At 40.4% G+C, this 27,735-nt stretch overlaps 1 protein-coding gene across 2 annotated transcripts in view; it reads right to left on the bottom strand.

The window, feature by feature from the left end:
• Window positions 1-27,735, bottom strand: part of LOC117512445 (tetraspanin-2-like) — a 104,716-nt gene that overhangs the window by 45,601 nt on the left and 31,380 nt on the right. Inside the window, exon 2 of one of the 2 annotated variants that reach the window (XM_034172523.1) lies at window positions 23,364-23,466. In XM_034172523.1, coding sequence (XP_034028414.1) covers window positions 23,364-23,466 — 103 coding nt within the window. Of the gene's footprint in view, window positions 1-1,547; window positions 1,651-23,363; window positions 23,467-27,735 lie in introns of those variants that run through there. The other variant, XM_034172522.1, reaches the window with a different exon arrangement.

Below are 27,735 nucleotides of genomic sequence, written 5' to 3'. Positions count from 1 at the left end.
TCTCTAAAGCACAACACTCAGTAAGGGCAAAGTTTTCCAACTGACTTTATATCACCAGCCAAACTAAGAGCAAATATACGGGGGGACGCAAGTGACCTACGTGACACCGTTTTCAGCTCTGTCTTGTCAACCCCCAGAGCAACAGTGGTAAGGAAAAACTCCCTCTGAGGAAGAAACCTCAAGCAGACCAGACTCAAAGGGGTGATCCTCTGCTTGGGCCATGCTACAAACATAAATTACAGAACAATTCACAGAACAATTCACGGATGAATATACAAGAAATGCAATTGGCGCACAGGACAGGAGGATCGCCAACACGAACACAACTCCCATCTCTGGATGGAGCTGCACCTTAAACAGAGAGAAAAAACAGAATCAGGCATCAGAAAGACAAGAAATACTGTATAATTTGTCAGCATTAAACAACAAGAAAAACAGAGAATACTAAGGTGATCGCTGGCCACTAGCCCTAAACTTCACTAAAAGACCCAGAATTTAGGAAAGTTGAGGCCGCAGCCCGCTCCAATTACTAATAAAATGAATTAAAAGAGTAAAAAGCGTACAATAAAAATGTACCAGTATGTTAGCAATATGAAAGGGAAAATAAGTGCGTCTTAAGTCTGGACTTGAAAATCTCCACAGAATCTGACTGTTTTATTGACGCAGGGAGATCATTCCACAGAACAGGCACACGATAAGAGAAAGCTCTGTGACCCGCAGACTTCTTATTCACCCTAGGGACACAAAGTAGTCCTGCACCCTGAGAACGTAAAGCCCGGGCCGGTACGTAAGGTTTAATTAGGTCAGCTAGGTAGGAGGGTGCCAGTCCATTAATAATTTTATAGGTTAGTAGCAGAACCTTAAAATGCCAATGACAATGCCACACGTGCACACACATGACTCACCCATGAAACGGGGGACATGTAACACATGCATTCATAGACCTAAGGGTGGGTGTGCTCACACACATCATACACAGACAACAGCAGAACAGTAAGTGCACATGAAGGGACACACAAGGGGCTCACACACAAATAGCAGGATGACAGGTGAACCTACATTCATACAGGGACAGCCGGGACACACACCACACGCACGCATCCACACAGGACACAACAGGTCAAGAGAGCTCAAATAAAAGACACAAAGACCAACCCATAACCCAAGCCTGGACCAAACCCCAACACCAAGTGCCAAAAAGCAATGACAAATTGTGGATAGCAGTGATAACCCATGTTCTGTGAAAATTTTCTGAAAAAGAATTCAGAAGCCGATAAAGTTGAGAGAAAAAACAAACAAACAAACAAAAAAAACTGTCAACACACACCCCCCTTTGATTCAACAAACTCCTGGCAACTGTATCTGATGAACAGCTGTTGAATAGGCATCTTAACTATTTGCAGTTTACAGGTTTAAAATCTTTTCTCCACACCATGTATACAACACGATACCACACATGCAAGAGGCTGACTTGAACAAAGCCTCCAAAAGACCTGAAATGGGTACAGGTAATGCAGATATGACCTGAGACTTGCTGTGTTACCCACCAATGAAGAAGGTATCAGGAGCAGCATCGCCAGCAAGCAGAGACACGGTTTCTGGATCAAAACGCAGCCACAGACCCACTGCTAGGACAAAAGACCCCATCAGCTAAAAGGACAAAGGAAAGAAAGAATTGCAATTAGGATTTACTGCATGACTGCAACCCAGCATTAAAAGATAAATTCAAATTAAAAAAATAAATACATAAAAATTCTGTGGCGACAAATGGTCTGCAATCATACATTGCTGAGAGTCTTGTGGCCCCATGATTGCCCACACTTCCCCTCTGTAGAACTACAGCAGTCATTAAAATTAGCTGTATTGTGGTTCTTTTTTTTTTTTTCTTGTTGGTTGAGATGCAGTCCAGGCCCCTCTCATGGCTGAGGTTGTTCTCTCAGCTGTTTCATTATAGGAGATGGGTATCAGTGACGGCCACATGGTTTTAACTGGCCTCACCTTCTTAACCTCCAGGAACACATGGGCCCAGTTTCATAGAGCAGTCTAATCTTTCAGTCTCCTAAGTCAACGACAGTTAGTCGAGAAACACTATCCGTCTAATCACCGTTTCACATCGACGATTAAACTTGTAGATTAGCCGTCTTACCTTAGTCAATGGTTTTCACGGGCATAATGCTCTCGCGTGTGCCGTTGCCAAGAGAGGTGTGACAGTTTTGTTTACTTCCGGGTTGGTCGTTGTCATGAACTATCCAGCCTTTGTTTCGTTAAATGGCTTTATTAACATTTATGGACCCATAGGAACAATGGACAATCAGATTTTCCACATGAATAAAGCAAATTGTGGTCACAGTATTTTTACCATGGACCTCCACCCTTGTTCTTTGACAGCAGTGTGAATTCACTAATTTTTGCAAAGAATATGAGAGGCTAAAAGTGGAAATGTGTGCAACAGCAGTCTGCCTCCATTATGGGTGCATCGCGTGTGTGTTACAGACAGTAGATCACACCAACAATAACCAAACAAGCTCAGGATAAACTCTGGATTCCCAGTAAGGGAAAAGTCACCCACTCAGCTGTGGGCAGCACTGTGGCACCTTGAGTTTTAACAGGCTCTTCTATTTGTTTGGAAATGTGGTTATGTGTTGCACAAATTTTCCTTCATCTAAACCATTGATATACACCCAGCAATATTTTTGCTTGATGGAAAAGACTCCAGCACTGTAGGCGGTCAGTTGATCTTGACGAAAGTGTTTCCTTTTTCTCAGAACAAAGATGCTCCCAAAGACAGAGAGATGCTAAAATGCGGATTATTCTCCAACCTGAGTGTAATTCAATATAAAAACATCTGGTTTGGCCTTCAAAACTACACCATTTATTTGTGCATATTTTTGGAAAGAGAAAAAAAAATCTATTCATTAACAGTCTTCTCCAAAGGCTTTGGGAGCAACAAGGGGAACTATTTTGTTTTTGTGACACACTGTAAATCAAAAGATGAATATGAGAACCTGGTGGAGTAGGTGTGAGATGAGATTGCATGTCATTATACACTTTAGCCTATAATGTTTTTGTACTTCTGTATATTTTAGGTTTACCGTGGGTGCCTGCATGGGAAAACAACTATTATAATGTCAAAAGTGTCCTGGGTTCAAAGTCAGCAATGTCCAGTTTCTTTTTGTGTTGAGTTTGAATGTTCTCTACATGTCTACATGCATTTCTTTTGAGACTTCTGGCTTTCTCCCACCATCAACACATTCAAATTAGGTTCATTCTCCTAGAAGATCTGAAGTTGCACAAGTAAAATAACAATCTGCCGTATCAATGTTGAACTACCAGGCGAAAGAGCAACATAGCACCTTTTACAGTGCATCCAGAAAGTATTCACGGCACTGCACTTTCCCCACATTTTCTTGTGTTACTTATTCCAAAATGGAAATGCAAGAAAAAAAAAAAAGAAGATTTTTGCAAATTTATTAAAAATACATAAGCAATCTATTTTAAACACTAATTTATAGAAAACTACAAATTCTGATTGAACAAAACAAAATAAAGTGACAAATTACCTTTACAGTGTACAACCCCAATTCCAATGAAGTTGGGACATTGTGTGAAATGTAAATAAAAACAGAATACAAATCCTCTACAACCTATATTCAATTGAATACACCATAAATACAAGATATTTAATGTTCAAACTGATAAACTTTATTGTTTTTGTGCAAATATTTGCTCATTTTTAAATTGATGTCTGCAACACATTTTAAAAAAAAGCTGAGACAGGGGCAACAAAAGATTGGGAAAGTTGATGAATGCTCAAAGAACACCTGGTTTGGAACATTCCACAAGTGAATAGGTTAATTGGAAACAGGTGAGTGTCATGATTTGGTATAAAAGGAGCATCCCCAAAAGGCTCAGCCGTTAACAAGCAAAGATGGTGTGAGGATCACCACTTTGAACTGCATGAAAAAAATAGTCCAACAATTTAAGAACAATGTTTTTCAACATTCAATTGCAAGGAATTCCACCATCTACAGTCCATAACATAATCAGAAGATTCAGAGAATCTGGAGAACTTTCTACATGTAAGTGGCAGAAAACCAATATTGAATGCCCGTGACCTTTGATCCCTCACGTGGCACTGCATTAAAAACCGACATCATTGTGTAAAGGATCTTACCACGTGGCCTCAGGAACACTTCAGAAAACCATTGTCAGTTAACACAGTTCATCGCTACATCTACAAGTGCAAGTTAAAACTCTACCATTCAAAACGAAGCCATACATTAACAACATCCAGAAACGCCGCCGCCTTCTTTGGGCCCGAGCTCATTTGAAATGGGCAGACGCAAAGTGGAAAAGTGTGCTGTGGTCTGATGAGTCCACATTTCATATGGTTTTGGAAATCATGGACGTTATGTCCTCTGGACAAAAGGAAAAGAGCATGCAGATTGTTACCAGCGCAAAGTTCAAAAGCCAGCATCTGTGATGGTATGGGGGTGTGTTAGTCACCGTGACATGGACAACTTACACATCTGTGATGGCACTATCAATGCTGAAAGGTACATCCAGGTTTTGGAGCAACACATGCGGCCAACCAAGCAATGTCTTTATCAGGGACGTCCCTGCTTATTTCAGCAAGACAATGCCAAGCCGCATTCTGCACGTGTTACAAAAGCATGGCTTCGTAGTAAGAGTGGGGGTACTAGACTGACCTGTCTGCAGTCCAGACCTGTCGCCCATTGAAAATGTGTGGCGCATTATGAAGCGCAAAACAACAACAGAGTCCCCGGACTGTTGAACAACTTAAGTCGTACATCAAGCAAGAATGGGAAAGAATTCTACCTACAAGCTTCAACAATTAGTGTCCTCAGTTCCCAAACACTTTTTGAGTGTTGTTAGAAGGAAAGATGATGTAACACAGTGGTAACATACCACTGTCCCAGCTTTTTTGAAACGTGTTGCAGGTATCATTTCAAAATGAGCAAATATTTGCACAAAAACAAAACTTTCAGTTTGAACATTAAATATTTTGTCTTTGTGGTGTATTCAATTGAATATAGGTTGAAGAGGATTTGCAAATCATTGTATTCTGTTTTAACTTTTACACAACGTCCCAACTAGGCTGCAGCTATCGATTATTTTAGTTATCAAGTTATCGATTAATCGAGTAGTCGGATAGAAAGTACTTTTGCGTTTTTAAACATCAACAGTCCAGGGCTCTCCCAAAGCAATGGCACAATGTCACTGCACCATCACGCAGATTGTCAAATTTAGTTGTATCCCTGTTTTCCTGGGTAATTATTTTTTCACATCTTTACAAGTTTTGGATCTTTCCCAGTGTCAGGAGCTCAGCCAAAGTCTTGACATTTTGCTGAAATGGTGATGGGATGTGAGCCCCCGCAAACTCCCTTTGTTTAAACAACGTGTGTAAGAAGTTAAAATTTGCCTAAAACACAGTGACAATGAGAAATGGTGCAACATTTTATGGATTGATGAAAGCAAGATTGTTCTTTTGGGTCGAGGAGCCACAGACAGTTTGTCAGATGACCCACAAAAACTGAATTCAAGCCACAGTACGAGGCACTGGATTCAAGCCACTGGATTCAAGCCACTGAATTCAAGCCACTTGTACACTCTGAAGACAGTGAAGCATGGTGGAACAAGCATCATGTTTCTCATACTATGGTGTCAGGCCTATTTACTGCATACCAGGCATCATAGATCAGTTTGAATACATGAAAACACTTGTCTTGTTGTCTTATGTCAAAGATGAAATGCCTTTGAAATGTTTCTACAAGACAATAACCCCAAACACACCAGCAAGTGAGCAGCATCTTGGCTCCAGACCAATGAAATTAATGTTATGGAGTGGCCAGCCCAATCCCGGAATGTCAATCCAATTGTAAACTTGTGGGTTGACATCACAAATGCTGTTTCTGAGGAAAAACCCTAGAAATGTAGTCCAATAGCTCTGGCTTTTGATTTGGAATGGAATGTGCAGTGTTCCCAATGCATTTGTGTGTATCAAAAAAAGGCATTTTAATGATTTTGAGCTTTCCTTACTTTTTAAAAGTCACTGCTATTATTTTGAACACAGCTGTATCTGAATGTATTGTAGAGTACAATGCATGAAGTCTGACTGACTTTGAGCGTTCCTGTCACTGCAGCTAAAAGTACACAGCCAAAGGTATTGGACAAGGACATCAAACGTATACTGGACATTCCATTCTAAAATTGTGGGCATTAATGAGTACAATGTTCCTTATATTCCCTTTATCAAAACATTACATAATTCATTATGAAAAAATGAGCCTTACCAAGTCATTAACTTAAGGCTTTCTCTCTCATATAATATGAGTGTTGAGACCTGCAGGTACAACACTCACACTAAAAAGTCTACAGTTTGACACAGACTTACATGAATCATAGATGTGTCACTGGTTTCACTTCTGCAGATGTTGTATACCCAAAGCACCTGCTGCAGGAAAGAACATCCTTCAATGTCCACTTTGTCATTTTGAGTCCACCCATCCTTTTTAGCGCGTATTACATTTCGTAGCACTGAACAAAAGCAGGAAGCATGTCATGAGTTTAAGACTGCAGTCACGGTGCAGTGTGGTTCTAGTCACGTTGTTGTCTGCCTTCACTACACATGATCAGAATGTCCTAATAAATTGTTTTATGTTTCTCAATTAGGTCTCACGGCAAGTCGTGATTCAGCAGCACGAAATATACATTAAGCTATTGGTATGTGATATTGTGACGAAAAGCGCCCCATTTTCGTTACAGCAGCACAGATTTATTCTAATTAATTCCGTGATGGCTGCACGAAATGAAAAGTGCTGCGGGGGGATGAAAAGTGCTGCGGGGGTTATGGTTCGGAGTAGGGTTAGTAATAGTGAGTTAAAAAAAAAAAACCCTGTCACGAAAATTTGACTAATTTTGTGATGGGAGAACAAAAAAACAACAAAAAAAATGAGAGACTGGGCTGGACATTTATGTTATTTGGACAAATTCTGATTATGTGCAACTGATGTACATAATCATCATAATCATAAGTCGAACAGACTTTTCTATTCTGTGCCTCCTGTGCCTCTCAGTGAATGTCACTAGGATGTGATGAAGATAATGGGTGTAAATAGCAGAGAAGCTTGAATCTTCGACTGGACTGGGTTGCTTGACGTGAGGACGTTTCGCTTCAAATCACAGAAGCTTCCTCATCGTGATGGAATCTGTGCTACATACAATACGCCTGAGTGGCACGTCCTGTTTGTGGATTTTGGGCAGTCCATAGATGCACGGAGTGGCGTCCCCAGGGTACAGTCTGTAGTATGTCTGCCTGTCGATGAGTCCCTCTTTCTCCAGGTTTTGGAGGCAGCTAATGATTTTCTTCTTATAGCCGCTCGTGGGGTCTCTCTTCAGACGTTCGTATGTACTGGAGTCATTGAGCAAGTTGTTGATCTTGGCCTCGTAGTCCGATGTGTTCAGGACCACCGTGCATCTGCCTTTATCCGCTGGCAGGATAAGGATGCTTTGGTCCTTCTGCAGTGCTGCCAAAGCTTTCTGTTCTTCTCCTGTGATGTTGGACGGAGCTTAGCACTGTTAAGCGCTGCTGTGACTCTTAGTCGGAGGTCCCCAGCTTCTGACTCTGCCAAACTGTTGTGTTTAATGGCTGACTCTACTGCAGTGATGTAATCTACTGTCGGAATATGTTTAGGAGTCACTGAGAAATTTAGTCCTTTGGTGAGCACATCCTTTTCTGTCTGTGTAAGAACCCTGTCGGACAGATTCTTTACCCAATTTTCCCTGTTGTCACTAATTTGTCTGGGTGTATCTTTAAAACTACTCCCACTGAAAGTACACCTTTTCTGCACTAAAAGGTTGTGAAACTTCCTGATTTGCCTCTCCTTACTTTTTAAATGCTCAGCCATTTGAATTTTAACTATGAACTTTGTGATCTTATTATAGGCCTCTTCCCCCACTAAGGTTTCTAACCTTTTGTAAAGACTATCAAGATTTTTTGGAGGTCTAATATTTTAAAATGAAGCCTTCTAATTCTAAGACCCAAAATCCTCCTAAGGTAACTGTGCTGGATCTTTTCTGCTGTGTGGCCTGCTTCTAGTGCCTTTTACTTCATGCATTTGGGAATAACATGGAGCGAGTGGAGAAGACAGCCTTGACATCGTTCACGGGCATCTCTCCCAGTCACTGCTTCAGATATGTCGATGACACATGGGTTAAAATCAAGCAACAGGAGGTCGAGGACTTTACAGAACACATCAATTCGGTGGACTCCAATATCAAAATACCTTCATACAAGATCAGACAGTCACCTCTTCAACATTGCTCACTTGCTCTCCAAGACAAAGATCAGAGAATTCACACGAGGAGTCTTGCTCTTTGCAGATAACGCTGCTGTTATGGCATGTATTGTCGCAGTGCATATATTGTTGCCAAAAAGATATATTCACTGTTCAAAGGCACCTGCACATATTGTCGTCGGCACATATCGTCCCAAGCAACAACATATCCTGACAAAGTACATATCGTCGCTGGTCATCGGAGCAAGAAGTAAAAGTTGATGCTTCGCTATGAATTTCTTTTCCTCTCTCTCTGTCTCACATACACACACACACTCGCTCCGATTATGTCCGCCAAGAACGTAATAAAATCGGCATTTCTTTAATATGTTTGTGGTGTTGATCTGATCTGAGGTTGTAGTCCAAAGGTTTTTTCTTTCTTTTTTGGCCAGCGGCCTGGGAAGCCCCCAGAAGGCTGCAGGCAACCCCATCGCCGGAGACCGTCGACCGCAATGCGGGCAGTCGGCGCAGGAAGGTCTAAAAACTGGGCTTCCCGTGGATGCGCCCGGGGTTTGGTTCTGGCATTTTATCGCAGAATTATGGAGCAAACTGAAAAATATACAGTTTATCCGAAAAGTATTCACAGCGCTTCACTTTTTCCACATTTTATGTTACAGCCTTATTCCAAAATGGATGAAATTCCTTTTTTTCCCCTCAAAATTCTACTGACAATACCCCATAATGACAATGTGAAAAAAAGTTTTTTTTAATAGATATTTTCAAATTTGTTAAAAAAACAACAGTATTTGTCATGAAGCTTAAAATTGATCTCAGAGATGTTTCTACAACTTAATTGAGTCCACTGGGGGTAAATTCAGTTGATTGGACATGAATTGGAAAGAAACACACCTGTCTACATATAAGGTCCCACAGTTGACAGTGTATGTCAGAACAAAAACCAAGCATGAAGTCAAAGGAATTGTCTGTAGACCTCTGAGACAGGATTATCTAAAGGCACAAATCTGGGGAAGGGCACAGAAACATTTCTGCTGCTTTGAAGGTCCCAATGAGCACAGTGACCTCCATCATCTGTAAATGGAAAAGGTTTGGATCTATCAGGACTCTTCCTAGACCTGGCTGCCTGTCTAAACTTAGCGATCGGGGAGAACAGCCTTAGTCAGGGAGGTGACCAAGAACCAGATGCACTGTAAAAAATTCCAAGTTGACTCAACTTAAAATAATTTGCAACCTCACTGTCTTAAAATTTTGATTAAGGCTCGCAAATTATTTTAGGTAATTTGAACTCACAACTTAGTGTCAAGTAATCTCAACTCACTTTTAAATCAGGCCAACAAGTTATAGCAAGTAATTTCAACTCACAACTAAGTGTCTCCAACTTTAAAGACCAAGTTCACATGACTTATTACTTTGTTCTGGGAACTTTCTTTTTAGTCAAATAAACAAATATTTATGTTCCATCAGCAGCGATACTCAAGTAATCTCAACTCACTTTTAAATCAGGCTCACAAGGTATATCAAGTAATTTCAACTTAGTTGTGAATTGAAATTACCTGAAATAATTTGCTAGCCTTAATCAAAATTTTAAGGCAGCAAGGTTACACATTATTTTAAGTTAAGTCAACTTGGGATTTTTCTTTTTTTTTTTACAGCAATATCAAAGGCTTACTCTTAACTGCAGCTGTCAGGGTTTGAATCTGACACAAATCCTGTGTTGAGAAAGGCAATCTTCAACTACTTTGTTTGAAAACAATAGGCTACCAAGTAGAGCATAAAGTAAAACCAATTAATTTCTGAAACAATTTATTCAGTAAACATTCATTTCAAGTTATTCTTAAAACATCTTTTTAAATCATTAACATAACTAAAAACAGAACAAAACAACAGATTGTCTCTTACCACGTGTCAGTGTGTGGGTTGGGGATACACAGAGAGGGACCATCACAGCAAGAGCACTTGACTGCCATTCATTCTAAATGGACACTGGCATTATAGAGCACCTTGGAGCCCAGCGCCCTACGATGCCAGCATCTACTGAGAATGAATGGCAGCCAACTGCTCTTGCTGCTCATTACAGTCCCTGTCTGCATGTACAGTTACTGAGGCTGTGTGTGTGCCTGTAACTCCAGCATAAAACAAAACTTTGCACAAAACTAAAACTTTTCTTTCACATTCTTTGTAATTCTTTGAAAATGTACTGGAAACAGGTATGGCTTAACTAATGTGGAAATAGGTGGCTACTTTGTTGTGCAGAACATCCAGTGGTGTCAAAAGTACACACATTTGTTACTTAAGTAGAAGTATAGATACTGCAGTTTAAAAACACTCTGGTAAAAGTTGAAGTATCAACTTGACCTCTTTACTCAAGTAAAAGTGAAAAAGTACGAGGTCTCTTAGATAATAAACCGACCCTTTTATTTTTTTTTTAACTATATGGATTTGAATGACATGCGATTACACCAATCATGCTTGAACCCTCGTGCGCATGCGTGAGTTTTTTCACGCGTGTCGTGACGTCATTTCCCTGTGGCAGGCCTTGAGTGAGATTGGTCCCGCCCTCTCTCTGAATTCCTTTGTTTCACACGCTGCTCGAGACGCGCGCGTTGCTTTCAAAATTTTTTTCTGGAACTGTGAGGAATATCCAAGTGGACACTATCGAAAATTAAGATGGTTTTCTGTGAAAAGTTTAACAGCTGATGATAGATTATGGGGTGTTTCTGTCGGTGTAAAGGACTTCCCACGGAGCGGGACTCCTGCAGCGCTTCCAGGCGCTGTCGTCGGCCTGTTTCGAGCTTAAACATCCTAATTTAAGGCTTATTCACCCAGGACATCGTGAGAGAACAGAGAAGATTCAGAAGAGCCCGGCATGAGGAATTTATGCGGACATTCCCTGTTTAAGGCATTTTTTAAATGAAAACGTCGCGCAAATTCCTCGAGTCGTTTCCGTGACGACTCGGCAAATCTGTGTGCGCCGCGACAGGAAAACCCTCCGTGTTGAAAACCATTTGTAGAATTCAGGCGGCTTTTAATGGCTTTCAACAAGTGAGTAACTGAGAATTGTTTAACAGCTTGGGCATGTTCCAACTTGCCCGTTAAGATTTCCAACGGAGGTGTTTTTCCTGCCGCGACCCCCCCGCGGTCGGTCCAGCCCGACATGCGACTCTGCCCGCACGTTCTTTCATTACAAAATGACCGTTAACAATGGAATGTCCGAATAAACTCCTCATGCCGACTTCTTCTGAAAGTTCTCTGTTCTCTGACGACTTACTGCATCAACAGAGCCTGAAATGTGAAGTTTTCAACTTGAAACGGCGAGACGCTGCCGCCTCGAAGCGCAGATCGCCATCAGCGCCGTGGACCGTCCTTAAAAGCGACACTACCAACCAAAATCTCTCATCAGCCGTTAAATTTTTTACCGAAAACCAGCTGATTATCGAATGGTGTCCACTCATTGTGCCTTACAGTTTTGAAAAATTTTTATCAACAAAGCAACAGTCTCTGAGCCATTCCTAAACAATGAAAAAATCGACGAGCGGTGGACGACTCCTCACTCAAAGACTGCCACAGGCGAATGACGTAACCGACAGGCGTGAAAAACTCTCGCATGCCCACGAGGGTTCAGCATTCTGCTGTAATCACACGTGATTCAAATCCATATGTTTTTGAAAAAATAATAAGGTCGGATACTTTTCTAATAGACCTCGTAGTGCCCAAAACCTACTTATAGTAAAGTATAAAGTAACCTTTAAAAAAAAAAAAAAGGTAGATGCCACTATATGAATTGAAAGGCTTAATTTAAAAACTGATTTGTTCTACATGTGGCCCAAGACCCAAAACCCAAACTACCCCCCAACACCACCTGCACGAAAATGTTTCAATTCTAGAAGCTCTGAAATGCAATCTGGGACTATTCCAGACAATAAACTGCAGTGAGTGTAGCATCCATTTAGTGAGAAAAAACCCCAACTTTCCTTATTTAAATTCATTCCAGTAGTATTCTGCTCTTACTAGGATGCAGCAGTTTCTAGTTTGGCAGATAGTTCTGGAGGAGAATCACTGAAGAAATTAACAAACTGAAAATAGGGTTTGACCGAAACAAACTGTCATTAAATAAGACAGGGATGAAATGGAGGTGTGAGAGTCACTCGGGGTTCACAGGAAACATTTATTATGTAGTATGTATGTATGTATTTATTTATTTATGTTCATGTTAGTTGCTTCTATATTTTCTGTTGTGTGTCTATGCAGGTTCTTTTTGCCTCTTTCTCTAAAATGGTATATAATAATCATCAGATTATTAAGATATAAACAAAAATAAATTTACAAATATTACATTTGAAAACAAATGCACCTGAACGTGATGAGAGCTGCAATTGCTTAATGCTAACTTTAACATGAAAATACCATAGACATGCTAACACGTTAGCATCGCTCCCGTTTTTAAGTTATAAAATACATCTATCAACTGTTTCAGAAGACCATAACAGGCGGTTTAACATAGAAAAGGTAAATAATACTCACAGAAGTATGCTCTTTAGGGTTTTAGCGGGGGAAAATTAAGCGAAAGAAAGAATAAACGAAGCAATAGGTTGAAGCATTGCTTCAATCTGCGAACCACTGCTTCAATTGGTTCACGGTTCAAAGCAAAGCCGCGCTGCAGAAAAAGTTGATTACAGGCGCACATGACGTGAAATATACGAGGGCTGTCAATAAAGTAACAGTCCTTTTTATTTTTTTCAAAAAACTATATGGATTTCATTCATATGTTTTACTTCAGACATGCTTGAACCCTCGTGCGCATGCGTGTGTTTTCCAAGCCTGTCGGTGACGTCATTCGCCTGTGAGCACTCCTTGTGGGAGGAGTCGTCCAGCCCCTCGTCGGAATTCCTTGTCTGAGAAGTTGCTGAGAGACTGGCGCTTTGTTTGATCAAAATTTTTTCTAACCTGTGAGACACATCGAAGTGGACACGGTTCGAAAAATTAAACTGGTTTTCAGTGAAAATTTTAACAGCTGATGAGAGATTTTGAGGTGATTCTGTCGCTTTAAGGACTTCCCACGGTGCGAGACGTCGCTCAGCGCTCTCAGCCGCCATCGTCAGCCTGTTCAAGCTGAAAACCTCCACATTTCAGGTTCTATTGATCCAGGACGTCGTGAGAGAACAGAAGTTTCAGAAGAAGTCAGTTTCAGCATTTTATCCGGATATTCCACTGTTAAAGGAGATTTTTTTAATGAAAGACGTGCGGACGGGTCCGCGCGTCGGGACGCAGCCGACGCGGTGCGGCGTCACAGGAAAAACACCTCCGTGTTGATAACCATTTGTAAAATCCAGGTGGCTTTTGATGGCTTTCAGTGGAGTGAGTATATGAGAAATTGTTTAACAGCAGGACATGTTCCAACTTGTCCTTAAGGCTTCCAATGGAGGTGTTTTTCCTGTGGCGGAGCGTCGCGGCGGCTGCGAGCCGACGCGCGGACCCGTCCGCACGTCTTTCATTAAAAAAATCTCCTTTAACAGTGGAATATCCGGATAAAATGCTGAAACCGACTTCTTCTGAAACTTCTCTGTTCTCTCACGACGTCCTGGATCAATAGAGCCTGAAATGTGAAGGGTTTCAGCTTGAACAGGCTGACGACGCTGCCTGAGAGCGCTGAGCGACGTCTCGCACCGTGGGAAGTCCTTAAAGCGACAGAATCACCTCAAAATCTCTCATCAGCCGTTAAAATTTTCACTGAAAACCAGCTTAATTTTTCGAACCGTGTCCACATAGATGTGTCTCACAGGTTTAGAAAAAATTTTGATCAAACAAAGCGCCAGTCTCTCAGCAACTTCTCAGACAAAGGAATTCCGACGAGGGGCTGGACGACTCCTCCCACAAGGAGTGCTCACAGGCGAATGACGTCACCGACAGGCGTGGAAAAACTCACGCATGCGCACGAGGGTTCAAGCATGTCTGACGTAAAAACATATGAATGAAATCCATATAGTTTTTGAAAAAAATAAAAAGGACCGTTACTTTATTGACAGCCCTCATATATATATATATATATATATATATATATATATATATATATATATATTATATATATATATATATATATATATATATAAAAACTGAAGCCGCCAAGAGTAACAAGTAACAAGTTTGTTTTAAAAATGTAAGGAATAGAAAGTACAGATACTTGTGTGAAAATGTAATGAGTAGAAGTCAGAAGTAGGCAGAAAAATAAGTAAAGGAGTAAAGTATAGATACCTAAAAAGTGTACTTAAGTACAGTAACGAAGTATTTGTACTTCGTTACTTGACACCTCTGAGAACATCCATGTGTGTCATATGCAGTGTTGCCACAGTTACTTTGATAAAGTAATCCAGTTACTGATTACTGATTACTCCTTGAAAAAGTAACTTAGTTACCTTACTGATTACTCAGTTGTAAAAGTAACTAAGTTAGATTACTACAACCCCTGGCAAACATTATGGAATCACCGGCCTCGGAGGATGTTCATTCAGTTGTTTAATTTTGTAGAAAAAAAGCAGATCACAGACATGACACAAAACTAAAGTCATTTCAAATGGCAACTTTCTGGCTTTAAGAAACACTATAAGAAATCAAGAAAAAAAGATTGTGGCAGTCAGTAACGGTTACTTTTTTAGACCAAGCAGAGGAAAAAAATATGGAATCACTCAATTCTGAGGAAAAAATTATGGAATCACCCTGTAAATTTTCATCCCCAAAACTAACACCTGCATCAAATCAGATCTGCTCGTTAGTCTGCATCTAAAAAGGAGTGATCACACCTTGGAGAGCTGTTGCACCAAGTGGACTGACATGAATCATGGCTCCAACACGAGAGATGTCAATTGAAACAAAGGAGAGGATTATCAAACTCTTAAAAGAGGGTAAATCATCACGCAATGTTGCAAAAGATGTTGGTTGTTCACAGTCAGCTGTGTCTAAACCCTGGACCAAATACAAACAACATGGGAAGGTTGTTAAAGGCAAACATACTGGTAGACCAAGGAAGACATCAAAGCGTCAAGACCGAAAACTTAAAGCAATATGTCTCAAAAATCGAAAAATGCACAACAAAACAAATGAGGAACGAATGGAAGGAAACTGGAGTCAACATCTGTGACCAAACTGTAAGAAACCGCCTAAAGGAAATGGGATTTACATACAGAAAAGCTAAACAAAAGCCATCATTAACACCTAAACAGAGAAAAAACAAGGTTACAATGGGCTAAGGAAAAGCAATCGTGGACTGTGGATGACTGGATGAAAGTCATATTCAGTGATGAATCTCGAATCTGCATTGGGCAAGGTGATGATGCTGGAACTTTTGTTGCTGCCTTTCCAATGAGATTTATAAAGATGACTGCCTGAAGAGAACATGTAAATTTCCACAGTCATTGATGATATGGGGCTGCATGTCAGGTAAAGGCACTGGGGAGATGGCTGTCATTACATCATCAATAAATGCACAAGTTTACGTTGATATTTTGGACAATTGAAAGTATGTTTGGGGATGATTAAATCATTTTTCAAGATGATAATGCATCTTGCCATAAAGCAAAAACTGCAAAAACATTCCTTGCAAAATGACACATAGGGTCAATGTCAACGAGCAGATCTGATTTGATGCAGGTGTTAGTTTGGGGGATGAAAATTTCTCAGGGTGATTCCATAATTTATTCCTCAGAATTGAGTGATTCCATATTTTTTTCCTCTGCTTGGTCTAAAAAGTAACCGTTACTGACTGCCACAATCTTTTTTTCTTGATTTCTTATAGTGTTTCTTAAAGCCAGAAAGTTGCCATTTGAAATGACTTTAGTTTTGTGTCATGTCTGTGATCTGCTTTTTTTCTACAAATTAAACAACTGAATGAACATCATCCGAGGCCAGTAATTCCATAATTTTTGCCAGGGGTTGTAGTTACTTTTTTAGTTACTTTCCCCAGCTGCCGACAACAACCCTCTGCCACCTCAACATGACAATGACACCTGTTTTGCCAAAACTCACTTTATAGTCACCCTTTCTTGACTTCAATGAAAATAAATACTTGTTTTATAAAAAGTAAAATATTCTTTCTTGACCTCATATTTAACTGTTGACAGCACTGTAACAGTAAAACTTGTAATTTCTAACCAACATTGTTTATAAATGTAACTATTAAATTCTAACATTTAAATTCTCTATAAACATTTTACTTGTCAAAATTATTGTAAGTAGTATTAGTAGTTGTAGTAAAAGGTGTACTTCAGTCCCTTAGGATAATCAATGCTGACACAGTAAAGTAGTCCAATCAGCATCGCAAAGCCGTTTGGTACATCTCGCAACTCACGCAAAACAATGCGCTCCTCCAGGATTACTGCAACAGCCACAATGTTCTGGGCTGTCATCTCCACATTTTGCTCTGTGATGGTCAGTAGGCCAACATCCACTCCTTTTATCACTGCTGGTGTCTCCATGGAGTCAGTGGTCTGAAGTGTAGCAGAACACAATGTGTATGTTGTATTATGCATTCAAAAGGATTCCATTTGTTGATGGTGTAGTTCTGCAGAGTGCAGAGATAAAATTCTCTCCTTTAATCCACCATGAGGCAAAGAAAATTTGCAATGCTGGATTACGGCAGTGGATGCATGGAGTGGATGCAGGCACAGGTTGACAAAGGGGACTGTGCAGGGGCGGTGTTCTGAGCATGTGCGAAACCTGCCAACTTATTGGACAAGATGGCCAATCACATATTTCTGAGTTGACTGTACTATTTCACTCGTTGAATGGATCAAAACGTAACATTTCTAGTTGTCTCAACTTTTTGGCAAAATTTAGTTGACCTGAATAAAAAATAAAAAAAAAAATAAGTTAAAGGAACTAAAAGCCAAAAAAAAAAAATTTTTACAGTGTGGCCACTCTGTCAGCATTCCTCTGTGGAAAGAGGGGAACAACCATCTCTGCAGCAATTCACCAATCAGGCCTGTATGGTAGAGTGGTCAGACAGAAGCCACTCCTTAGTAAGACACACATGGCAGCCCCTCTGGAGTTTGCCAAAATGCCCCTAAGAACTCTTAGACCATGAGAAAAAAAATTCTCTGATCTGATGAGACAAAGATAGAACATCAGGCTCACATTTTTTTTTGTGCTCCCGTGACAAAATAAGTCAAATTTTTGTGAGGGGGTGTTTTTTCTCACTATTACTAATCCTACTCCTTCCCCCAACCCTAACAATAACCACCCCTGACCCCCCGCTTCACTTTTAATTTCATGCAGCCATCACAGAATGAATTAGAATGAATTTGTGCTGCCGTGACGAAAATGAGGCACTTTTCGTCACAATATCACGAACCAACAGATTAATGTTTATTTCGTGCTGCTGAATCGCGACTTGCTGTGAGACTGGGTTGTGTGGGGATGTTTTTCAGCAGCAGGAACTGAGAGACTAGTCAGGATTGAGACAAAGATGAATGCAGCAATGTACAGAGACATCCTGGATGAAAACCTGCTCCAGAGCGCTTCTGACCTCAGACTGGGGCGACAGTTTATCTTTCAGCAGGACAATGACACTAAACACAGCCAAAATATCAAAGGAGTGGCTTCAGGACAGGAGAGAGATCTGAAAATGGCTGTGCACTGATGCTCAAGAAGACTCGAGGATGTAATTGCTGCCAATGGTACATCAACAAATACTGAGCAACAAGTGTGAATACTTAGTTTTTTAAATTTATAATAAATTTGCAAAAATTAGGGTTAGGGTGACCATGTTAGAGTGACCATGTAGTTCTCGGTCACCTCCCTAACTAAGGCTGTTCTCTTAAAAAAGAAAAAAAAAAAGCTTTGAGTTGTTCTGAGTAGAAATTTGAGGGAAAAATGAATTTACTCCATTTTGGAAAAAGGCTGTAACATGAAATGCGGAAAAGGTGATGTGCTGTGAATACTTTTCAAGTGCACTGTATGTCACTTGTCAAGATTGTTGTCCCTGTTCTGGCACAGAATACACAATTTCCTTTACATTCTCAAACTGATTGTGAACAAAATATTTTCACACTCTGTTCTATAGATCTGCTCCTTTACTGTTGAAAATTTATTTATTTTTTTCATAAAATGACGATATGAAATTTCATGACTCTTTTCCAGAAGGCACATGGGAGACTCAAGCCTTGATTTGACCTCTTGGATGAAACTCCGTCTCTGTTCTGCTACATCATGGAGCTGTGTAAACAGTGGTGCAAAATACAAATGTTGCACTACACACAGTTTTCCTAATCAAGGCCAGAGAAGCTCATAACTCCTTCATGTGTGTCTTGGTGGCTTCCCTCACTTTTGCAGCCAGTTTAGATGTAAGTTCAAACTTAATGACCCTCCACTTACTGCACCAATTGCCGAGAACCATATGTTCATTCCCTCCAGAATGGATGCAGCATTTGATAAATGGTCAGAAGGTGGCATCACCTTGTCTTTGTACTGACGTCATTTGTGCCTCTTTTGACCAGGTGGTTGAGAGACTTGACATTCCTCAGACACACTTTTACAGATGTTGGCAGCTCAGATGTTTTATAACTTCCCATTCCAGCCATTTCCTTTTTTGTCCTCCTCCATCGCTCTTCTTGTGTAACACAGATAAAAGCCAGTAAGCACATTCTATGAGCTACTTTTTGTTTATAATCCTGCAGCTTTGGCCTCTAAACAGAAAAGGGAACGAAGATACTGTAGAGCAGGTATCAGTGGATATGAGGATATGTGGCACAAAGCTATTCAAGGAATATATTCACCCTCTATTTGTCTCAGACACACTGGTGTTCAATTTAAGGTTGTACTCCATCTCCACTGATCCAAAGTCAAATTAACTACAGTTAAAAGTACTCTCGATCCTAAATGTGATCATTGTAAACAGTGTTTGGCTACTTTGTATCACATATTTTGGTCATGTATGAAATTCTGAAGTATCTGGGGTTTAATACAAAAAACCTGTTCAGTTTTTTAGATCGTCTATTGCACCATCTATGATCATCTATAATTGGAGAAATTTTTGTGGTAACTCCTGAGGATGATACTGTTAGCAGGTCTCAGGTTGATATTATCACCTCCTAATCACTTCTGGCTACAAAGCTTAGCTTGTGTAAAAGGAAGGACTCTTCATGTCTGACATATGGACACTGGATTAAAGATGTCATGTACTATTTGCATTAGGAGAAAATCTGCTGTTTCTACAAAGCATCAGCTTGTGGTTCTTTGCAACCTTGCAGCCATTCTTAACTTTTGTGGCCAACATAGACAGTTTATTTTTTAATGAGCTGTATTCCTTTAACTTTAACTAGTAATGACTTCATGACTTTCTTTGCTAATAAAATTTTAACTATTAGAGAAAAAAATTACTCATAACCATCCCAAAGACGTATCGTTATCTTTGGCTGCTTTCAGTGATGCCGGTATTTGGTTAGACTCTTTCTCTCCGATTGTTCTATCTGAGTTATTTTCATTAGTTACTTCCTCCAAACCATCAACATGTTTATTAGACCCCATTCCTACCAGGCTGCTCAAGGAAGCCCTACCATTAATTAATGCTTCGATCTTAAATATGATCAGTCTATCTTTATTAATTGGCTATGTACCACAGGCTTTTAAGGTGGCAGTAATTAAACCATTACTTAAAAAGCCATCACTTGACCCAGCTATCTTAGCTAATTATAGGCCAATCTCCAACCTTCCTTTTCTCTCAAAAATTCTTGAAAGGGTAGTTGTAAAACAGCTAACTGATCATCTGCAGAGGAATGGTCTATTTGAAGAGTTTCAGTCAGGTTTTAGAATTCATCATAGTACAGAAACAGCATTAGTGAAGGTTACAAATGATCTTCTTATGGCCTCAGACAGTGGACTCATCTCTGTGCTTGTTCTGTTAGACCTCAGTGCTGCTTTTGATACTGTTGACCATAAAATTTTATTCCTGAGATTAGAGCATGCCATAGGTATTAAAGGCACTGTGCTGCGGTGGTTTGAATCATATTTATCTAATAGATTACAATTTGTTCATGTAAATGGGGAATCTTCTTCACAGACTAAGGTTAATTATGGAGTTCCACAAGGTTCTGTGCTAGGACCAATTTTATTCACTCTATACATGTTTCCCTTAGGTAGTATTATTAGACGGCATTGCTTAAATTTTCATTGTTACGCAGATGATACCCAACTTTATCTATCCATGAAGCCAGAGGACACACACCAATTAGCTAAACTGCAGGATTGTCTTACAGACATAAAGACATGGATGACCTCTAATTTCCTGCTTTTAAACTCAGATAAAACCAAAGTTATTGTACTTGGCCCCACAAATCTTAGAAACATGGTGTCTAACCAGATTCTTACTTTGGATGCCATTACCCTGACCTCTAGTAATACTGTGAGAAATCTTGGAGTCATTTTTGATCAGGATATGTCATTCAATGCGCATATTAAACAAATATGTAGGACTGCTTTTTTGCATTTGCGCAATATCTCTAAAATTAGAAAGGTCTTGTCTCAGAGTGATGCTGAAAAACTAATTCATGCAGTCCTCTAGGCTGGACTATTGTAATTCATTATTATCAGGTTGTCCTAAAAGTTCCCTGAAAAGCCTTCAGTTAATTCAAAATGCTGCAGCTAGAGTACTAACAGGGACTGGAAGGAGAGAGCATATCTCACCCATATTGGCCTCTCTTCATTGGCTTCCTGTTAATTCTAGAATAGAATTTAAAATTCTTCTTCTTACTTATAAGGTTTTGAATAATCAGGTCCCATCTTATCTTAGGGACCTCATAGTACCATATCACCCCGAGCGCTTCGCTCTCAGACTGCAGGCTTACTTGTAGTTCCTAGGGTTTGTAAGAGTAGAATGGGAGGCAGAGCCTTCAGCTTTCAGGCTCCTCTCCTCTGGAACCAGCTCCCAATTCAGATCAGGGAGACAGACACCCTCTCTACTTTTAAGATTAGGCTTAAAACTTTCCTTTTTGCTAAAGCTTATAGTTAGGGCTGGATCAGGTGACCCTGAACCATCCCTTAGTTATGCTGTTATAGACTTAGACTGCTGGGGGGTTCCCATGATGCACTGAGTGTTTCTTTCTCTTTTTGCTCTGTATGCACCACTCTGCATTTAATCATTAGTGATTGATCTCTGCTCCCCTCCACAGCATGTCTTTTTCCTGGTTCTCTCCCTCAGCCCCAACCAGTCCCAGCAGAAGACTGCCCCTCCCTGAGCCTGGTTCTGCTGGAGGTTTCTTCCTCTTAAAAGGGAGTTTTTCCTTCCCACTGTCACCAAGTGCTTGCTCACAGGGGGTCATTTTGACCGTTGGGGTTTTTCCGTAATTATTGTATGGCCTTGCCTTACAATATAAAGTGCCTTGGGGCAACTGTTTGTTGTGATTTGGCGCTATATAAATAAAATTGATTTGATTTGATTTGTGAAGTTGGTGATTTATGCAAACATCGAGTGATGGCAAACAGGGAAATACTATGTCAGCCTTGTTCACTGTATTCTTCTCTAAAGCACAACACTCAGTAAGGGCAAAGTTTTCCAACTGACTTTATATCACCAGCCAAACTAAGAGCAAATATACGGGGGGACGCAAGTGACCTACGTGACACCGTTTTCAGCTCTGTCTTGTCAACCCCCAGAGCAACAGTGGTAAGGAAAAACTCCCTCTGAGGAAGAAACCTCAAGCAGACCAGACTCAAAGGGGTGATCCTCTGCTTGGGCCATGCTACAAACATAAATTACAGAACAATTCACAGAACAATTCACGGATGAATATACAAGAAATGCAATTGGCGCACAGGACAGGAGGATCGCCAACACGAACACAACTCCCATCTCTGGATGGAGCTGCACCTTAAACAGAGAGAAAAAACAGAATCAGGCATCAGAAAGACAAGAAATACTGTATAATTTGTCAGCATTAAACAACAAGAAAAACAGAGAAATACTAAGGTGATCGCTGGCCACTAGCCCTAAACTTCACTAAAAGACCCAGAATTTAGGAAAGTTGAGGCCGCAGCCCGCTCCAATTACTAATAAAATGAATTAAAAGAGTAAAAAGCGTACAATAAAAATGTACCAGTATGTTAGCAATATGAAAGGGAAAATAAGTGCGTCTTAAGTCTGGACTTGAAAATCTCCACAGAATCTGACTGTTTTATTGACGCAGGGAGATCATTCCACAGAACAGGCACACGATAAGAGAAAGCTCTGTGACCCGCAGACTTCTTATTCACCCTAGGGACACAAAGTAGTCCTGCACCCTGAGAACGTAAAGCCCGGGCCGGTACGTAAGGTTTAATTAGGTCAGCTAGGTAGGAGGGTGCCAGTCCATTAATAATTTTATAGGTTAGTAGCAGAACCTTAAAATGCCAATGACAATGCCACACGTGCACACACATGACTCACCCATGAAACGGGGGACATGTAACACATGCATTCATAGACCTAAGGGGTGGGTGTGCTCACACACATCATACACAGACAACAGCAGAACAGTAAGTGCACATGAAGGGACACACAAGGGGCTCACACACAAATAGCAGGATGACAGGTGAACCTACATTCATACAGGGACAGCCGGGACACACACCAGCACGCATCCACACAGGACACAACAGGTCAAGAGAGCTCAAATAAAAGACACAAAGACCAACCCATAACCCAAGCCTGGACCAAACCCCAACACCAAGTGCCAAAAAGCAATGACAAATTGTGGATAGCAGTGATAACCCATGTTCTGTGAAAATTTTCTGAAAAAGAATTCAGAAGCCGATAAAGTTGAGAGAAAAAACAAACAAACAAACAAAAAAAAACTGTCAACACACACCCCCCTTTGATTCAACAAACTCCTGGCAACTGTATCTGATGAACAGCTGTTGAATAGGCATCTTAACTATTTGCAGTTTACAGGTTTAAAATCTTTTCTCCACACCATGTATACAACACGATACCACACATGCAAGAGGCTGACTTGAACAAAGCCTCCAAAAGACCTGAAATGGGTACAGGTAATGCAGATATGACCTGAGACTTGCTGTGTTACCCACCAATGAAGAAGGTATCAGGAGCAGCATCGCCAGCAAGCAGAGACACGGTTTCTGGATCAAAACGCAGCCACAGACCCACTGCTAGGACAAAAGACCCCATCAGCTAAAAGGACAAAGGAAAGAAAGAATTGCAATTAGGATTTACTGCATGACTGCAACCCAGCATTAAAAATAGATAAATTCAAATTAAAAAAATAAATACATAAAAAATTCTGTGGCGACAAATGGTCTGCAATCATACATTGCTGAGAGTCTTGTGGCCCCATGATTGCCCACACTTCCCCTCTGTAGAACTACAGCAGTCATTAAAATTAGCTGTATTGTGGTTCTTTTTTTTTTTTTCTTGTTGGTTGAGATGCAGTCCAGGCCCCTCTCATGGCTGAGGTTGTTCTCTCAGCTGTTTCATTATAGGAGATGGGTATCAGTGACGGCCACATGGTTTTAACTGGCCTCACCTTCTTAACCTCCAGGAACACATGGGCCCAGTTTCATAGAGCAGTCTAATCTTTCAGTCTCCTAAGTCAACGACAGTTAGTCGAGAAACACTATCCGTCTAATCACCGTTTCACATCGACGATTAAACTTGTAGATTAGCCGTCTTACCTTAGTCAATGGTTTTCACGGGCATAATGCTCTCGCGTGTGCCGTTGCCAAGAGAGGTGTGACAGTTTTGTTTACTTCCGGGTTGGTCGTTGTCATGAACTATCCAGCCTTTGTTTCGTTAAATGGCTTTATTAACATTTATGGACCCATAGGAACAATGGACAATCAGATTTTCCACATGAATAAAGCAAATTGTGGTCACAGTATTTTTACCATGGACCTCCACCCTTGTTCTTTGACAGCAGTGTGAATTCACTAATTTTTGCAAAGAATATGAGAGGCTAAAAGTGGAAATGTGTGCAACAGCAGTCTGCCTCCATTATGGGTGCATCGCGTGTGTGTTACAGACAGTAGATCACACCAACAATAACCAAACAAGCTCAGGATAAACTCTGGATTCCCAGTAAGGGAAAAGTCACCCACTCAGCTGTGGGCAGCACTGTGGCACCTTGAGTTTTAACAGGCTCTTCTATTTGTTTGGAAATGTGGTTATGTGTTGCACAAATTTTCCTTCATCTAAACCATTGATATACACCCAGCAATATTTTTGCTTGATGGAAAACCGACTCCAGCACTGTAGGCGGTCAGTTGATCTTGACGAAAGTGTTTCCTTTTTCTCAGAACAAAGATGCTCCCAAAGACAGAGAGATGCTAAAATGCGGATTATTCTCCAACCTGAGTGTAATTCAATATAAAAACATCTGGTTTGGCCTTCAAAACACTACACCATTTATTTGTGCATATTTTTGGAAAGAGAAAAAAAAATCTATTCATTAACAGTCTTCTCCAAAGGCTTTGGGAGCAACAAGGGGAACTATTTTGTTTTTGTGACACACTGTAAATCAAAAGATGAATATGAGAACCTGGTGGAGTAGGTGTGAGATGAGATTGCATGTCATTATACACTTTAGCCTATAATGTTTTTGTACTTCTGTATATTTTAGGTTTACCGTGGGTGCCTGCATGGGAAAACAACTATTATAATGTCAAAAGTGTCCTGGGTTCAAAGTCAGCAATGTCCAGTTTCTTTTGTGTTGAGTTTGAATGTTCTCTACATGTCTACATGCATTTCTTTTGAGACTTCTGGCTTTCTCCCACCATCAACACATTCAAATTAGGTTCATTCTCCTAGAAGATCTGAAGTTGCACAAGTAAAATAACAATCTGCCGTATCAATGTTGAACTACCAGGCGAAAGAGCAACATAGCACCTTTTACAGTGCATCCAGAAAGTATTCACGGCACTGCACTTTCCCCACATTTTCTTGTGTTACTTATTCCAAAATGGAAATGCAAGAAAAAAAAAAAAGAAGATTTTTGCAAATTTATTAAAAATACATAAGCAATCTATTTTAAACACTAATTTATAGAAAACTACAAATTCTGATTGAACAAAACAAAATAAAGTGACAAATTACCTTTACAGTGTACAACCCCAATTCCAATGAAGTTGGGACATTGTGTGAAATGTAAATAAAAACAGAATACAATCCTCTACAACCTATATTCAATTGAATACACCATAAATACAAGATATTTAATGTTCAAACTGATAAACTTTATTGTTTTTGTGCAAATATTTGCTCATTTTTAAATTGATGTCTGCAACACATTTTAAAAAAAGCTGAGACAGGGGCAACAAAAGATTGGGAAAGTTGATGAATGCTCAAAGAACACCTGGTTTGGAACATTCCACAAGTGAATAGGTTAATTGGAAACAGGTGAGTGTCATGATTTGGTATAAAAGGAGCATCCCCAAAAGGCTCAGCCGTTAACAAGCAAAGATGGTGTGAGGATCACCACTTTGAACTGCATGAAAAAAATAGTCCAACAATTTAAGAACAATGTTTTTCAACATTCAATTGCAAGGAATTCCACCATCTACAGTCCATAACATAATCAGAAGATTCAGAGAATCTGGAGAACTTTCTACATGTAAGTGGCAGAAAACCAATATTGAATGCCCGTGACCTTTGATCCCTCACGTGGCACTGCATTAAAAACCGACATCATTGTGTAAAGGATCTTACCACGTGGCCTCAGGAACACTTCAGAAAACCATTGTCAGTTAACACAGTTCATCGCTACATCTACAAGTGCAAGTTAAAACTCTACCATTCAAAACGAAAGCCATACATTAACAACATCCAGAAACGCCGCCGCCTTCTTTGGGCCCGAGCTCATTTGAAATGGGCAGACGCAAAGTGGAAAAGTGTGCTGTGGTCTGATGAGTCCACATTTCATATGGTTTTGGAAATCATGGACGTTATGTCCTCTGGACAAAAGAGGAAAAGAGCATGCAGATTGTTACCAGCGCAAAGTTCAAAAGCCAGCATCTGTGATGGTATGGGGGTGTGTTAGTCACCGTGACATGGACAACTTACACATCTGTGATGGCACTATCAATGCTGAAAGGTACATCCAGGTTTTGGAGCAACACATGCGGCCAACCAAGCAATGTCTTTATCAGGGACGTCCCTGCTTATTTCAGCAAGACAATGCCAAGCCGCATTCTGCACGTGTTACAAAAGCATGGCTTCGTAGTAAGAGTGGGGGTACTAGACTGACCTGTCTGCAGTCCAGACCTGTCGCCCATTGAAAATGTGTGGCGCATTATGAAGCGCAAAATACAACAACAGAGTCCCCGGACTGTTGAACAACTTAAGTCGTACATCAAGCAAGAATGGGAAAGAATTCTACCTACAAAGCTTCAACAATTAGTGTCCTCAGTTCCCAAACACTTTTTGAGTGTTGTTAGAAGGAAAGATGATGTAACACAGTGGTAAACATACCACTGTCCCAGCTTTTTTGAAACGTGTTGCAGGTATCATTTCAAAATGAGCAAATATTTGCACAAAAACAAAACTTTCAGTTTGAACATTAAATATTTTGTCTTTGTGGTGTATTCAATTGAATATAGGTTGAAGAGGATTTGCAAATCATTGTATTCTGTTTTAACTTTTACACAACGTCCCAACTAGGCTGCAGCTATCGATTATTTTAGTTATCAAGTTATCGATTAATCGAGTAGTCGGATAGAAAGTACTTTTGCGTTTTTAAACATCAACAGTCCAGGGCTCTCCCAAAGCAATGGCACAATGTCACTGCACCATCACGCAGATTGTCAAATTTAGTTGTATCCCTGTTTTCCTGGGTAATTATTTTTTCACATCTTTACAAGTTTTGGATCTTTCCCAGTGTCAGGAGCTCAGCCAAAGTCTTGACATTTTGCTGAAATGGTGATGGGATGTGGCTTTCTGTTTTTTGTTTTCCCCAACTTGTAAAATTCGCTGGGTCCCTGCGTGATTTTTTTTTATCCCTCTTTCTCTGCGATTCAGCAGATGCATTTCAGCTGGAGGCTGAACATGAGCCTCCCAGTCAGTTTTTTTATTATTATTATTTTATTTAAGTTACCGTGTTTGTGAAGCATTGTGTGTTGCCCACAACAGCGAAAATTATAGAGCGAAACACGCGTGTCTGTGCCAAACACAGAAGAAAGAGGATCTTTCAGAGACTGTTTGTCAGTGTGACTCGCCCCGTGTGAGGGGAGCCCTGAGCCCCTCACACCGAGCAGAGAGACAGCAGCCGGCCGAATAGTCATTCCCCACATAGAGCGGACAGCATCTAGCGGACAAAACTGTTTTTTTTAAAACAGCAACACACTGCTTCACTTTAAATGCACAGTAAGCTATTTCAGATGATCAGCGTGGACCCTCTTTCTCCTAAAAGGGTTTATTTTACTCTGCGTGTCGCATTGGAAAGCTGTAGCT

This window comes from Thalassophryne amazonica, chromosome 6, assembly GCF_902500255.1.
Source record: "Thalassophryne amazonica chromosome 6, fThaAma1.1, whole genome shotgun sequence".
Lineage (NCBI taxonomy): Eukaryota > Metazoa > Chordata > Actinopteri > Batrachoidiformes > Batrachoididae > Thalassophryne > Thalassophryne amazonica.
Note: the sequence above shows the minus strand (reverse complement) of the source record. Positions and strands in the feature narration are given on the sequence as shown.